Source organism: Eptatretus burgeri, chromosome 12 (assembly GCF_056783735.1).
Source record: "Eptatretus burgeri isolate ZD-2024b chromosome 12, Ebu_testis_v1, whole genome shotgun sequence".
In the NCBI taxonomy this organism is placed as follows: Eukaryota; Metazoa; Chordata; class Myxini; order Myxiniformes; family Myxinidae; genus Eptatretus; species Eptatretus burgeri.
The window spans coordinates 92,987,739-93,004,159 of record NC_140972.1 but is presented as its reverse complement, the minus strand read 5'-3'; the positions used below and the strand labels follow the sequence as shown (position 1 = coordinate 93,004,159).

General features: G+C 43.9%; 1 protein-coding gene across 5 annotated transcripts in view; it reads left to right on the top strand.

Annotated features, from left to right (window-relative positions):
- The window catches only part of LOC147016142 (cytoplasmic FMR1-interacting protein 2), a 123,954-nt gene that overhangs the window by 17,619 nt on the left and 89,914 nt on the right, over positions 1–16,421 (top strand). For all 5 annotated transcript variants that reach the window (XR_015050024.1, XM_085848886.1, XM_085848887.1 and 2 more), the window contains exon 4: positions 15,384–15,461. Coding sequence is in view for 4 of the 5 variants with exons in the window: in XM_085848886.1 (XP_085705012.1) it covers positions 15,384–15,461 (78 nt within the window). In the remaining variant the exon portion in view is untranslated. The remainder of the gene's footprint in view (positions 1–15,383; positions 15,462–16,421) is intronic.

The following is a 16,421-nucleotide window of genomic DNA, read 5'->3' as shown; positions in this document are numbered from 1 at the left end:
GATGACCAGGTACCAAGACGTCACACTTTGATGCAACCCCACTTTGATCGGACACTTGACCCATTACGTCCTCTTGATTCAGTTGAATTCAGAACGGGATTAAAAAAAAAATTCAAATAAAATGGGTACTGCATTGGAGTCATCGGAAGGAACCCGAAGAAGCAAACGCAGAGATGAAGTCATCAGGAGGAACCTCGATAGGACTCTGGTATCGGCTGCCTTATTCAAAAACTCCTCTACCCTCAAACCCATCCAGGTACAGCCAAGTGAGCCTTATTCAAAAAATAAATAAATCAGAAATTACACAGATTCAATAATTATGGCTGTCGTACCATGCGTACAATCAGTTTGAAATTTAAAACATACATTCCCCATCATGACTCGATCATAATTTTGAAATTACGTCGATAAATGCAGCGGTTCAAGAGAATTAAAAAAATATTTTCCTTCAATCCAATGTGGCTGTCAAACAATGTGACCTATCAATACCTGTAAAGTTTCGCTTCGATGTGTTCAATTGTTTTGGAGAAGAATATTTTTGAATTATTCTTCTTATTATTTTTTAATATGGCTGCCGAACCACGTAACCGATGACATCATGTTTTTTTCTTTGCTGTTGACCAATTTATCCCTAGATGACCCTCAAAAATGTTCATACTGATCTGATGTAGCATTCCACTTATGCAATTATGACATCATAATGAAGGCACTTGTGACGTTCTAAAAAAAAAAAAACACTTATTCCCCATGGAACAGAGCCAAGCTTCAATGTATTGTGAGAATTTGGTGTCAATCTGACAAGCAGTTGCAGAGAAAAGGGAATAACAAAATGCAGAGACGTACGTGACCGATTGCTTAACCCCGCTTTTTGTTTCATGAGCGCAGGCTAATAACACGAATAATAACATAACATTAATGTTATTACAAAACAATATTAATACTAATAATATCCCCTATCCTCAAGGGGTTTTTCGTTCTTGGACAAATGTCGTGTTGACCTGTATAAATTGCTTACGTTATTGTGGAGCAAATCTACCAGAAGTAGAAATATTATGAACCACAAACACATATAATTACCTTTTAAAATGGTCGCAACTGCTGTTTAGGTCCAAGTCACATTTGGCACGGTGGCCGAAGGGTCTACAAAATCTACGGCCACCAGCAATTATAGGGCGGCTGCAGTATTTCTACAGTCACACAATGTAGCAGTCACATATGTTTTTATTTTTCAGGGAGCTGCACGGCGTATTTAGAAATTGTGGAGACCGAAAACATGGGGGTGCCGTACGGTCTTTGATTTGATGTCGCACGGTGACCTTAGGGCATCCTTGTGGCGGCCATAGAATTTTCAAGGCAGACGCAAGGCAGACGCAAGGCAGACGCAAGGTAGCCTCAAGGTGCCTGCAAGGCGACCACAGGGGGGCCCTAAGGCGAACGTGCGGCCAGACGGACGGTAACGAGTGGATATACATATATACCAGTTCTTTTTTTACCGAAATTAAAATATAACAGTTCGGAATATATCAGTATATATAACTAAATATACTATAACTATAATATATATATATATATATATATATATATATATATATATATATATATATATATATATATATATATATATATATATATATATATATATATATATACTGAATATACCAGTTCGGAGTATAGGCAAACACCTATACTCCGATCTCTCGCGGTACCGCACGGTCGACACAGACTGCCACGGAGGCCGTACGTAGGACGCACAGCGGGCGTAGGGGAACCGTGTGTCGACCCTGCGTTGCCCGCAGGTAATCACACAGACCGCAAGGCCACCATACGTTGAACACAGTGACGCCTTAGGACTACCCTACGGCGACCGTGGAAATAGTGATGCCGCCGTAATTTTTGGGGGGTTGGCAAAATTCATTTTTCATTGATAAGAGCCGACGGCAGCCGCAAGAATAACGCAAGCCGACCGTACACCCTACGTACGGTCGATGTGGAACACATCTACGTCACAGCTTGGCTTATCGAATTGCTACGGCCAACGTAGAAATGAAAAAAAGTTATAACTCCGCGCTATAATTCCACGGCGACACCTACGGCCTGTAAAAGATAGCCATACTGCGTAGGGCCACCCTGAGGCCACCTCAGAAACTCTGTGGCAGCCGCACGTTTGTCAATTCAGGGGGGGTACGGCCGCCGTATCCTAGCCATAGAGCAAATGTGACTTAGGCTTTAACACTAAACTGAAAGAAATCTGTAGGAATCCTGACATCCCTGAGGCATGTGTCCACCACATACTAATTGTCTCCACTGCAGACTAACGGATGTGAGCGTAGATCTACTGTTATCTTATATACGCCAGAGAGGATACATAACCCAATGACGGATCCGGGTGGGGGGGGGGGAGGGGGTCACTGGGTGCGCGTGAACCCCCCTCCTCCCCTTCGCCCTTACAATTATGTCACATGATCGTCGTGCTTTATATCACTGGACAATCGGTAATCGCACGTATTTTGCTTTCACTCGGCAATTAATCCGAACCACGATACTTTTCTATGCTGGTTATGTATTAATCTCTGCGATGCAGTGTTGAGTTATGGCTCCAAAGAGGAAGGCAACATTTTTGGGATCGTACCCTCCAGCAAAGTGCAGTTACAATGCTGCACTATTTCATGAGTTAATTCAACGTTTCAGTGGCTACATCGTCCATTATTATAATGAATGATCTGATGATCAGTAATGGCGAGTTTCGGTTTGGTGCTCGGGGTCATTTCCCCACATTTTGTGCTTGTCCGTTTGATATTTTCATTGATTTGTTTTGGAAACATTTTGTGTGTTTACATTGGTGTAAAGATCCGTCGCAAAGATTCCAAAATCTTCATCTTTTCTTAAGAATCAGTTAGTGATAGGCCTGAGGCTTTTTCGTCAACTTGCTCGATATTACCAAATTTTCCTGTGGAGAATGTAAATTTATGGTCGGACACTGCTAGCTCGAGATAGATGAACCAGTTTTTCTTTGACGATTACATTGACTTGAATAAGGCTTGCTGGTATATTTCACAATATGAGAACACCTTAACATGAAGTGAACCTCCCCCTGCCCCCTAAACATTTTCACGATCCACCCCTGAAACCCTTCCTGTCACTCCCATAGGGAGTGGGTGTACTGGTATGTTAAAAGATGGCATGTTTATCTGTAAATGGTGACCCAGGTTTGTAGTGTGCTGAGGAAGGGTTGAAGTTGAGCATGTTGCTATGGGTAGAGGTAATGGTGATGTCGTCTGCATATGAGGATATATTTGTATGTTCATGGGTGATTGTGGAATGTCATACATGAAAAGATTAAAGAGTGTAGGGTAGAGGACTGAGCCTTGATGGACTCCATAAGGAAAGTATTGTGTGCTTGATGACTTGCCCTAAAAGGTTATGTATGTATGACTGTCTGCATGTGTGGTAGTTGTCAAGTCAGCGTTTCATGTTGTTGTACATATTTGTGTGTAAGAGTTTTGGGGTGGAGTCCAAATCTTTGCTGATGTCTATTCCATCCATTGGGACCATACTTTGTGCAGAGCGTTGGTGCTGCCTAAGCAGTCTCCTGTGCTGGTGGGTACAATCCTGGATGGGACGCCACTCCAACGCAGGATACCAGGAAGCTGGCACTCATTTTGCCGACTTCGGAAGGATGACAGGCAGAGTCAACCCCACCTGTAGTCCATGAGCCAGAGTCAAAATTGGTATCACCTGGGCAGGCAAATTCCCATGGTGTTTTTTTAATAGCCCTATGTCTGTAGTTAATAAATTGATGTGACAGACCTTTGTAAGGAGCAGCTTATTGGTGGTTATCACTCGTTGAACATGATGAGGTAAGGACAAATTCTTGTCAAATTCTTAGGGGTCAGAGAAACAAAATCTATCATAACTTTACAACCAACAAACATAGCCTCACGAACTACAACTCAAAATGTCAATATTACACAGATGCCAACCCTCCCGATTTCATCGGGAGGCTTCCGAAAATTCACCAAAACTCCCGCCCTTACGATCACTATCCTTATCCTCCCGAAATTTTGATATTTTTGCACTGTTCACTAATCAGAATGTACTAGTATGAGAATTGAATGAAAAGCATCGTCTGCTACGTATAGCATGTGGTAACTCCATAACGTTCGCTGCTACCAAATTGTACGTAAAAAAATGCAAATTCAAATGAGGAGCAGCGAAACATTGGGTCTGGATCTCGCTTATGCGATCATGCACTGAGATTTAGTGCATGCGGTATGTGTGCAATACAGTGCATGCGGTATGTATGCACAGTGTATATGCATGCGATACGCTCACTGCATGCAGCTGGGCCCGTACCAGCCCGGCGGTCGCGACCACCGTACGGTGTTTAACAGCCGCTAGAGTTCTACGAGTCGCGCTGCAGCTGTGGAACATCGACTTCGAAGTTACCGATGCTTCAAGCCCTCGATGTTGATTACGAAATGGCAGAAAAGAAGCTTACGAAGACCAAGAAATGGTCTCAGAAGTACAAGACCGAATACAGTCTCCAATACCCGTGTATTCGAAAGTCTGAAAGAGGAATTCATCATGCGTATTGTACAGTATGCAGCGTTGATATTTCAGTTGAGCACGGAGGTCGCGATGATATTCGGAAGCACGTTGGAAGCAAACGGCACACAGACATTGCAAAGGAGAGATCTTCGAGCACGAGTACCGGTACACTTCTGAATTATTTCACCAAACAAGGGACAAGCGAGGAAGAGGATGTTACCCGAGCGGAACTTCTCTTTAGTGGATTTATTGTGGAACATAACTTGCCCATATCAGTCTCAGATCATGCTGGACCTCTATTTCAAAAGATGTTTCCACATTCAAAAGTTGCTTCAAAGTATGGATGTGCAAGAACAAAAACTTCAGCAATAATTGGTGAGTTGTCAAATGTTACTGCTTCATCTATTGCCGATATTGCTAGACTAGCTCCATTTAGCCTAGCTACAGACGGTAGCAATGACAGTGGTGAGGCCCAGCTATATCCTGTCCTGATTTCGTACTATGACAACAGTGCTGGGATTGTGAAGCAAGGTTTGCTAAGTTTGCCTGCGTGCAAACAAGATTCCACTGGAGAAAACATTTTCAAACTGCTTGATCATGAGTTCAGTGACAGGAAAATTCTGTGGGGAAATTGTGTTTCCTTTTGTGCTGATAATGCCTCTGTCATGGTGGGCAAGCACAAAGGAGTCGCTGCTTATATCCACAAACAAAATCCAGAGTGCTACATCATGGGATGCCCTTGCCATATGATGCACAATACGGCCAAGAAGGCGGCTCAGGCCTTACCCATTGAATTAGATGACTTTCTCATCGATATTTACTACTACTTGGACAAAAGTAGTAAACGCGTCAAAGGAGTGAAAGCACTGCAAGAACTCTGTGATGCCCCGACACACAAGATTCTGCAGCATGTCGCAACAAGGTGGCTGTCCCTTGGTCAGTGCCTAGACAGGCTGATTGAACAGTGGGAGCCACTTCGCCTCTTCTTCAAAGAAGAAGTACGAAGACAAATGCAACCAACTGTAGCCAAGACTCTAACAACGAGCAAGAAGGACGGCACTGTATCTACTGCCAGTACTGGCACTGCAGGATCAAGCACTAGTGGAGCAGCATTCACCACTACCACTGCAGTATCTGCTGCGAAGAAGACAGCAGGGACAGCACCAAAACCAATGCTGAGAGCAGGTAGCATCACCGGCCCTTCATCACGTTCATCTACAAAGCAGATCCCTTCAGAGTCGAGAAAGACTGTGATAGTCCCATCTACAGGCAAAGAAGGACCCAAGTTAAGTTCTGCTTTTGCCAAATCACTTGATAGAAGCTCAGCAAAACCTTCGAATCAGAGGTCTTCTTCCTTGGCTGCACCTACCTCAAGCTCTCTCCTCAAACGTAAAATTGGATCTGGTACTATGAGTCTGACCTCTTCTGCTGGCAGTAAACGCAAGTGTGATCGCCCTGCGGCTAAGTGTACTACGAGTTCTACAACTAAAAGCGCATCTTCCTCAAACACTGTGCAGGAATCTAGAGAAAAACGTGTCAACAGGATGTTCTTGTCTCCACAAACAAAACTCTATTGTTTCTTCCTTCGATATGCTAACAAGCTTTTTGAGAAGGGGAATCTTCTGCTCCAAAGAGACGAACCCTGTATTCATCTCCTGCACGGAGAATTGAATGGTCTTCTGAAAGATATCTTCGTACGGTTTTTGAAACCATCGGTGTCATCGGTTGCTCTGGTAAATGTACCCTTCTCTGACAGAAATCATCAGAAGAATGATGAGGACCTCATGATTGGGAACGATGCCAAACTGTATATAAGGGAACAAAGGAGTCTCAAGAAATCCACCTTCACTCTGAGTGAGTCAGACATCCAAGGTTTCTTCAGTGCAGTTCGCTCATATTATGTGAAAGCCTGCAATTACATCTTCAAAACCTGGCCGCTAGATGATGAATTAGCTAAGCATGCTCAGGTGCTGGATGTTAAGCTACACCAAGAAGTGGGGTTTGACTGTGTGGAGTTTTTCATCAAGAAATTCCCCTGTCTGTTCAGTAGCGGTGATAGTGACATAGACAGTCTTGAGAGTGAATTCGCTCACTACCAGGCAGACGCCTCCATAGCTACAATTGCTACTGAGACAGTGAGAGTGGATGAGCAGTGGCATCGGATTTCACAGCTCACAGATCCCTGCACTGGTGCCAAGAAGTATCCTAATTTGAGCAAAGTGATGAAGGGAATCTTGGTCATTCCTCATTCGAACGCATCATGTGAGCGGGCACTCAGTCTTGTACGGAAGAATCATACTGAATTTCGTCCCAATTTGAGTGTCAAAACCCTGGAAGCTCTCTTAATTGAAAAACTAGCTCATAGCACCCCTTGCTACCAGAGAGAATACAGCAAAGACATAATCAGAAGGGCTAAAAGAGCCACACAGCTGTCACTCAGCAAAGCTGCCATGGAAAAAGCAAGCAGCAGTAGTACCAGCCAGTAAGGTAAGAAAAATATTGCTTCTTTTGTGCTTTTTGTTAATCTTTGATTGTCCCCTAACTTACTAATATTAACATACATGTAACATTAAAAAGTGCACAATTTTCCCCTTTTTTTGTTCAAAAAGTGGGAATTCTTAACATGTTAAATGCTCCAAAATAGGCTCAGAGGGCACTAGAGAGCGTCTAGAACCCCAGAGCTTCCAGGGCCCTAAGGCGGGCCCTGGACCCCGCCGCAAGGGTCGAGCGCTCTGCGCTCGAGATGTGCGCTTCGCGCACATTATTTGGTGTCGGTTGCAAATCCTCCCTAATTCTGATTTCCAAAAGTTGGCATCTCTGATATTATACCCCTCTGCAAATTGATATGCGACTTGAAACAATTGGTTCAATAACGAGGTCACAGAAGGTCAAAAGGTCATGAAATTTTGCTGATGCTAAAAATCTCACCTATTGCCACCAATGGAACTACTACTTCATAAATTAGGGACCTATTTTGTCTTAACTGCCCAGAATGTGAATGGTAGAAACCCTGTGAGACAATAAAGCGGTTATTGTTCCTTTATTTTGCAAAATGTGCATTCCACAGCAAACGACGAAAGTCATATTTACAAAACTAACAGAAAATTGTTGTTTTAGCGTAATAGCGTGGTATGAAATAGATTCCCGAAGGATTTTTGTGCTAAAATTGATTTTTTTTGCTTTATTGGCTTCATTTCGGGTCTTACAATTGCAAAATGATGCAGGTCAAATTTTCCAACCCCTCGACCCCACCCGAGGGGGGGGGCATTTTTGTTCCGGAACCCTCCGAACTTAATCTGTGCTTTTCTCCACTAATAATTAACCGATTTTTATGATTTTAGGGTCGTTTTGGGGGCTCTAGATGACGCTGAGTCTTCTTATGACATTTGCGAAGTGACCGGAAATAGCTATCACTGACTTCCGATTCGATCAACATTGCAGTCAATGAAGACGTTCAGATTTCTCATCATCCAAGGAAGCCGACTTGCAAGGGCTTGAAGTATTGAGAAATTGATGCAGTTGAGCGAGTAATTGATGCACTAAAGAAACAGGGACTCAAGACATTTGCGAACATCTGTACCAACAAAGTGAGGTTCAAGGGTAAAGATGTCATCATAAAGGCCAATCGAAACTTGTTTGCCCGCATGATAGTCATCACACAAAGTCGTGAGCTTGACATGCATGATGTGTTTGCTCACCCACTCGGACCCTTGCCATGGGCTTTGGCAACTGAAGACGGATTGCTGCGAAAGACAGATATAGCTAGACTCTTGAACCACATTGGAAAGAACGTGCCACCAGCCGAGGTTCTTCCCAATCTCTCCGCCTGCGTCATTGATGGAAGCAACCAAACCTTTGCTGAACTTGCAAAGTCCGCTCTTAAGCTTGTATTAAACGAAGGTGGTCAGAGCCAGAGGGTCGACGTGGTATTCGATGTGTATCTTGAGACATCACTCAAGGATGCCGAGAGGAGCAACAGGGTTTCAGGAACGGGTGTCAAATTTAGGACAATCATAGCCAGCCACAAGATAAAACAGTGGCAGAACTTCCTTTCTGAAGCCGATAACAAAACAAGTCTGATGAAGTTCCTTGTCGAAGAATGGAAATCATCCAGCAATAGAGCGATGGTAGGCAACAAACAACTGCATGTAAGATGTGGTGAGAAGTGTTGGAAGATAACCAGTGATGGTTGTTACAAAGTCCACGAGCTTTCTTCCTCACAAGAAGAAGCAGACATGCGGGTCCTATTGCATGCGAAACATGCATCAGATAATGGATACTCAAGTGTATTCATTTTCTCTGAAGACACAGATGTCTTTGTGCTATGTCTGTCATTTGCAAAGGACATCCCCAGTCATCTGTACCAGAAGCGAGGCACCAAAACCAGAACGCAGTTCATGGATATTAAAAATCTCAGAGACTCTCTTGGCACTGACATTTCAGATGTATTAATCGGACTGCATGCCTTCACAGGGTGTGACACCGTAAGTGCCTTCGTTGGACGTGGCAAGACGGCACCGTTGGATAGGCTAAGGTCGAGCAGCGAGTTTCAGGAAACTTTCGCCAGTCTGGGAGCGACATGGGACGTTTCAGATGAACTGTTCACTGTTCTGCAGCATTTCACATGTCTTCTCTATGCACCTTCATCAAACACAAGATGTGAATGAGCTGAGATATGAAATGTTTCTCGCCAAACGAGGTGAAGTTGAGTCCAGCCTTCTTCCTCCATGGGAGGACAGTCTGTTGAAACATGCAAGACGTGCCAGCTATCAGGCTGGGGTATGGAGATGGAGCTTAAAGAGGAATCCTGATATACCTGATCCAGCAGGGCATGGCTGGACAAAAGGAGATGATGGGTTTCTAAACATAGATTAGATGAAGGGAATGCCAGCACCAGATGGTGTGATGGAAATGATCGCCTGCCAGTGCCGACGAGAGTGTAGACCAGAGAGCTGCATTTGTATTTGCCATGTCTTGAGGTGTATGCCACTGTGCAAGCTACAGAACTGTAGAAATCAAAACCCTGACGACTCCGAACATGAAGACTCTGTGGACATTAATTCTGATTCAGGAGATGATTGTTGCTGATTCAGACGTAATTATCGCCAAGACTTATTATTTAATTAGCCTGCAAATAAATGCACAATCGTCTGGTAGTCAGTAATGTCGGGACGCTCTTGCATGAGAATCCACGGCCCATACGCTATTGTGGTGTAAAATTAATAGTTGTAATTATGGAAACAGCTGTAATAAAAAGTATCATGTAAAGCTTGTTTGGACTAACTAATTGCTTTTGCATTTAGAAATAGGATGCAATGTATAATTTTTTAAATACAGCTGAATATATGGAAATGAATATGATGTAAATATTTTCAAGAGATGGTTAAATTCTTTAGCATTTTATCAGTACCGGTTGTCCTTAAAGTGCCCATATCTTGTGACAGAACAGTCTGATAGTAAAAAAAAAGACCACCAAACGTTTTCCCATGCCCGAAAACCTGTGAGAATGGACACAAATATGACAAGCTTTATTTCTACCATGATATAATTACCTTGACTGCAATGTTGATCGAACCGGAAGTCGGTGATAGCTACTTCCGGTTGCTTCGCAAATGTCATAAGAAGACTCAGCGTCATCTAGAGCCCCCAAAACGACCCTGAAATCATAAAAATTGGGTAATTATTAGCGGAGAAAAGCACGGATTAAGTTCGGGGGTGTGCTGGAACAAAAATGCCCCCCCCCCCCCCGAGTGGGGTCGAGGGGTTGGAAAATTTGACCTCCATCATTTTGCGATCGTAAGACCCGAAATGAACCCGATAAAGCAAAATAATCAATTTTAGCACGAAAATCCTATGGGAATAGATTTCATACCACGCTATTACGCTAAAACAACAATTTTCTGTTAGTTTTGTAAATATGACTTTTGTCGTTTGCTGTGGAATGCACATTTTGCAAAATAAAGGAACAATAACCGCTTTATTGTCTCACAGGGTTTCTACCATTCACATTCTGGGCAGTTAGGACGAAATAGGTCCCTAATCTATGAAGTAGTTGTTCCATTGGTGGCAATAGGTGAGATTTTTAGTATCAGCAAAATTTCATGACTTTTGACCTTCTGTGACCAAGTTGTTGAACCAATTGTTTCAAGTCGCATATCAATTTGCAGAGGGGTATAATGTTGACATTTTGAGTTGTAGTTCGTGAGGCTATGTTTGTTGGTTGTAAAGTTATGATAGATTTTGTTTCTCTGACCCCTAAGAATTTGACAAGAATTTGTCCTCACCTCATCATGTTCAACGAGTGATAACCACCAATAATCTGCTCCTTACAAAGGTCTATCACATCAATTTATTAACTACAGACATAGGGCTATTAAAAAAACACCATGGGAATTTGCCCGCCCAGGTGATACCAATCCGTCAAATTTCGGGGTCTGGCTCATGGATTACTGGTATTGTTTCGAATTTGGAAACCATGAGCACTCAACATTCAGGTCCCAAAGATCAGTTATATCGGTAAGTTTGTGTTTTTCGTAAGGGTCCCGTCCCTTTGTTTAATGGGTGATTAAATGTTCGTGCGCTGTGGAGTTATTTTGATAGTCAGGGTTTTCTTTTACATTTTCAACTACAACAACACCTTCGCCTCGCTCCATCCTGATGCCATAACGCTCGCGGTGGGCGGAGTTCAATGAAGGACTTGGCGTCCCCCTCGACCAATCAGAGAGATGCCAGCGAGTTTGCCGTCGTTCGGCCAATGGGAGCCAACGCAGGACAATATTACTCATCTTCCTGTTTGAGGGGTGACGCCTGCCACGCCCTCCTCCCCCCCTGTCCAATCAGCGGACTTGGCGCCCCTTTTGGCCCATCACAGGGGCAACGAGTGGTTCGCGTGCCAAAACCGTCCTGTAAGGGAGGGGGGCGGGTTACTAGAGGGAGTCCCCCCCCCCCCGGACGGGGAGTAAGTAATTGATCGGCGCGATCCGACTGGGGGTCTCCTCAGGAGTTAAAGTTAGGGTTTGCCTGCCGGATCGTCTCGGATCGCCTCGCCTTGCCAGCTGGCGCTCGCTGCCTTGTCCGCCCTCGTGCTGGTTGGCGTCCGTTCTTCACCCTCCGTCCTTGGTGCTTGGAGTGGCATCATTGTTGCGGGTTCAAGTCCCGCTGAGCCAGAGCGTCGAAGACCGCACGAGGCCTACAGGTCCAAGCTAGCTCTGGTCTTCAGCTCACCTTTCCTTGAGCTGGAGGCCTTCAATAAAGACCCGACGGGATCCACTTCTGGGTGTGTGTGTGTGTGTGTGTGTGTGTGTGTGTGTGTGTGTGTGTGTGTGTGTGTGTGTGTGTGTGTGTGTGTGTGTGTGTGTGTGTGTGTCCGTGGGCCCCATCTGATAAGTAGAAACTGTTAAGTGCCTGTGTTCCTTGTACATTATTTGCCTTGCTATATTCAGATAACTCTGCCCTTACGTGCTCCCCTCGTTCCCCAATTATTGTTGTAAATAAATTGCCCTTTTTGTTGAATGTACCAGCTCGTCCTTGTCCTTTCTTCCATTGGTTTACCACAGTGCGTATTGGGGATTAGGAAGGTCATTGTTGCCGTAATCGTGCACTCGGCCCGGCAGGATTGTGGTACTCTCCACTCGGGGTACGACTCGGATCCGGCTCGGTAACGGTCCGGATCGCGCAGATCCTGCCGAGAGTGAATTTCCCCGGCAGTTTGGACGACGTGGGTATTTAGGTATATTGAAATTGGCAATTGACTCTATGCCACGTGGTCGACCTGATGGCGATCTTCAGTCCGATAAGGGACCTGTGACCTTTCGGATTTATCTGAAAGGTACGACCTAAATTCCGGGTGTTCGGTGGAGCCGACTCTACTGCTCCCCCTAGTGGTCATGCTCGCCGCCGAGACCCAGCTCTACAACAGTATTAATTCAACTGCAGAGGGGGATTTGAACTCAAGATCCTAGGATCCCAAGCCCACCACTCCAGCCATGAAGCCAACACCAGGCATTTATCTAGCATGATATCTCAAAAAGTTGTGGAAGAGTTGGTTCGGTGACAACAAGCGGATTTGATTTTGGTTCAGGTCTGGATCCAGGCCTGGCCAATCAGTGGGATAGAAAACGGAAACTAATCAGCTTGGTGAAGGTATGCTCTCCACTGAGTGCCATTCTAGTTTTTGTTGTTTTGATTTTTTGCTCATCTGGAACGTAGTTCTGGGAAGCTTATGGGATGGCGCACCATCGATCTATCCATCCACAAATACTTGCAACTTCTTCCATTAAACTACACATATGATTTCGATGAAACTTTACCACAACCTTCATCACCCTGTATGTATCAAAGTTTGTTCATGGCATTAAAAAAAAAAATCGGGCCCGACGGGGGTTTCCCCCAAAAATATGTATTTGCTTTCTTCTCAGAAACTACACGTGCAATTCTGATGAAACTTGACTACAACCTTCTTCGCCCGTGATGTACCAAAGATTGTTCACGACATTAAAGAAAATCTGGGTCTAAGTGGGGTGTCAGAGGGGGTTGCCCCCCAAAATATGCATTTGCTTTCTTTGAAACGACACACACAATTTGGATGTAACTTGACCACAACCTTCATCACCCATGATGTACCAAAGTTTTTTTTTCACGCTATTTAAAAAAATTTGGGTCGAAGGGGATTTACGGGGTGTGAGTTGTCCCCCAACATAGGTATTTGCTATAACATTGATTCATTGGCACATTTTGCTGATGCTATCCCACGTTGACTCCCTCCTCAGTCTCATTATTATACCAGGGGTATTGCACCTATTTTTTTTGTTTGTTTTTGTTTGTGTGCCAGTGAATGGCATGATGGTGTAGCTGAGTTTGAGTCTTGTAGTACTTCTCTCCTCCTGACTGGTTCCTGTGTGACTTGTTTGTATAATGATCTTTGAGCATGTGAACTTCTTGTTTCTCTGGTGGAATGTTGTCTGTGGTAGTTGTGACTGCCAGTGAAGGTGTTCTATGCCACGATTGGAGTTGGTAGTGATGTTTATGATTTTTGTACAAGTGTTTGGAATTGGTGAGTGGTCAAGTGGGCTGACAGGATGGCCTAAAGGTACGTACACTCATCTCGAGACGGTCTAACCTGGGTTCCAATCCTGACCCAGTTATAAGCCGTCATCCCAGTGTTTCACAGGCAGGGTGATTCATCAACCTGTGTGTACATGCGCGTAATGGACGTTACACTGGGCATTCCATCTGCCAGCATTTATTGCTGAATGTTAATTAAAGATCCAATGTTAGCTTGCCTCCTCTTTGCAAAAGACATCTCCAACACCCTCAATAAATTGCAAATTCCTACCATAACCAGAAGAGGCCATTGCAGCAGCGGCACAGCCCCACCCCTCAGCCAATTGTGCTGCATACGAATGATGAAGAAGAAGAAGTCGTCAAGTGTGTGTATTAAGGAGCGCAAGCTTTGTATTTATTTATTTATTTTCTCCACAAGCCACAAATGCCATCTGTTCTTATTACCCTCACTTGAGGGTATTGCATTTGGGTCCATTTTTTTTTGTTGTTTTTTTTGTCTTTCCACACGCAATGTACTAACATAGGCCATAAGAGGTACCTGGTGGTAGCCATTGTTACACGTTATCCTTTTTCCAACCAAGTACCTCCATAAAGCATGTACAATGAGAATGCAAGTCCGTCTATAAAGTACGTCCTATTAGGAACATTGTTTTTCGACAACACAGTACTATTAGAATGTGTGTACGTCGATTAAAAGTGCGTACAATTGGAACGTGAATCTATACAATAAAACTGAAAAGGTCTGTTTGTCCGTTGTATGAACATAATCCGACCGTACATCATCAACGCATCGTCTACACACCACAGAAAACCACACAAACTCAAAAACAAAACAAGTCCTGGTGAGGGTCTGCAATCTGATTGCTCTTTGTAGTTACTTTTGTTATTGTAAGCGTCCTTGGAAAAACGCCACCATAGCGTGCAACGATGCTCAAGCTGCTATCTATACACTTTAATATCGATGTTTAAAAACATGGCGGGAAAAGGCAATAAAACGTGGCAATTCCTCGGGATGTTTTTTGCAGTCGAGTCAAAAGCAATATAGGCTAAGCAAGTGAAAATAAGGTGAAGGCCTCTTATTCGTGATACATTTTAAGGGTTCTGAAGCGTCACTCGTGATGCCCTCTCCCACCAGCTCTGGGAGCGGCCAGACACATGACTCAGTTGTGTGCAGAATTTGCATCCACCCCTGCCTTGGGAACCTCCGGGGTGGGTCGGGGGTAAACCAAGTAGCTACAACCTTTGTTTTATGACCTTTTAGTACCTATTGAAATCTGGTCAAAATTGGATAAGTAACAACCGAATGCATCAGCCACAGACAGACCTCAAATTGCATATTTTGGTATGATGGTTCTGGAATGAATGGCTATGAACATCCAAGGCCGGACAAATAAAGAAAATCTCATTTGTAATTCAGTACAAGTATTGATCAAGAAACCAATAGTGCTTATTATCAATGTTACATTGGACATGATTAAGTCATCGCTGTGGATTACAATGCCTTTTTAAACAGGGTCGCGAGAGAGGATGTCACTGGACATGCAAAACGTTTTGGGTTGAGCATAAGTATGGAGATGCGTTTGTGGGTTTTGTAAAGGTTGAACTGTTTGTTGATACAACATTGGACTGTTGTATGCACCTGTAAGCTTATACCCCTTCAAAGTGTAAGCTTATCGGTGCTCTTAAACATGAACCCTTGTGAAAACGAATGTTGTGAAATTGTTTTCTGCCACTTTTGTGACTCACCTAACCCTAACCCCTTCTCTTCCCAGAATGAGATGCTGGAGGAGGGTCAGGACTATGCTGTGATGCTGTACTGCTGGAGGTCATGTTCTCGAGCCATTCCTCAGGTAAAGTTTGCTTTCGGCCAAACCTCAACTGACATTCCGCTGAGTTTATTATTATTATTGCTGGCGAATACGCCTGCCCTCCGGGTGGGAGTACCCTTCTCAACCCTGTTTCGGTGGGCAATGTGCTGTGGCACAGTCTTGGAAATGTACTTTATAATTTTGACATTTTTGAAAGAAATTTTATTGATCACAACATGTCGTGCTCCAGATCATAAGGTAAAGGAACATGATTTGTAATACTGGGTACCACCAAGGGGTTTTTTGGTATACAAAGTCAAGACTCATGGAAGTTGGGATGCAACAGAACAAAAGGAACATCAGAAAGAGAGGGGGGAAACACCAACAGTAAGGTTGAAAGATAAAGTAGAGGGAGATTTGGACAAATAATGGGTGTGGGGAGGATGCATGTGGTGGACAAGATGGTTACCGAAGCAAACTAAAATGGAAATGTGGAAGGAGGTGGGCTTGGGGCCAGAGGAGGGGGGGGCGGGGGTGATGTGGTTAGAGAAGATAATGGTTTTGAATAGTGGATGATCTGATATGGTGGTGAACAGCAGCTGTCTTGAAGACCTGGAGGGAAGGATGAGATTGAAGAGAATCCCATTTTCAACCTCAGATGTGTAGAAATAGTTGAAAATCACAAATGAATCAGTAGCAGTGAGACTAATGATAGAGCAAGGAATATTTAATGAGGAACGAGTATGGGTGTTTACAAACAAGGCTGGAGGATTGAAACAATGTCGTGTTGTACACGCCGAACTGCATCACGATCCCTCCTCATATAGAGTACTTTTGTTGCAAGAAATTGCCAGAAAAGGAGGTTTAAAAAAAATGAATTGGAGGGCTTAGAGTGTTTCACCTACCTCCCATCATACCACCCATCAATAGCAAACGAAATCAAAAAAGTAAACTCTCACGAACACGCGTCCTCCACGTCCGATGCCATGGCATATCTTTCTC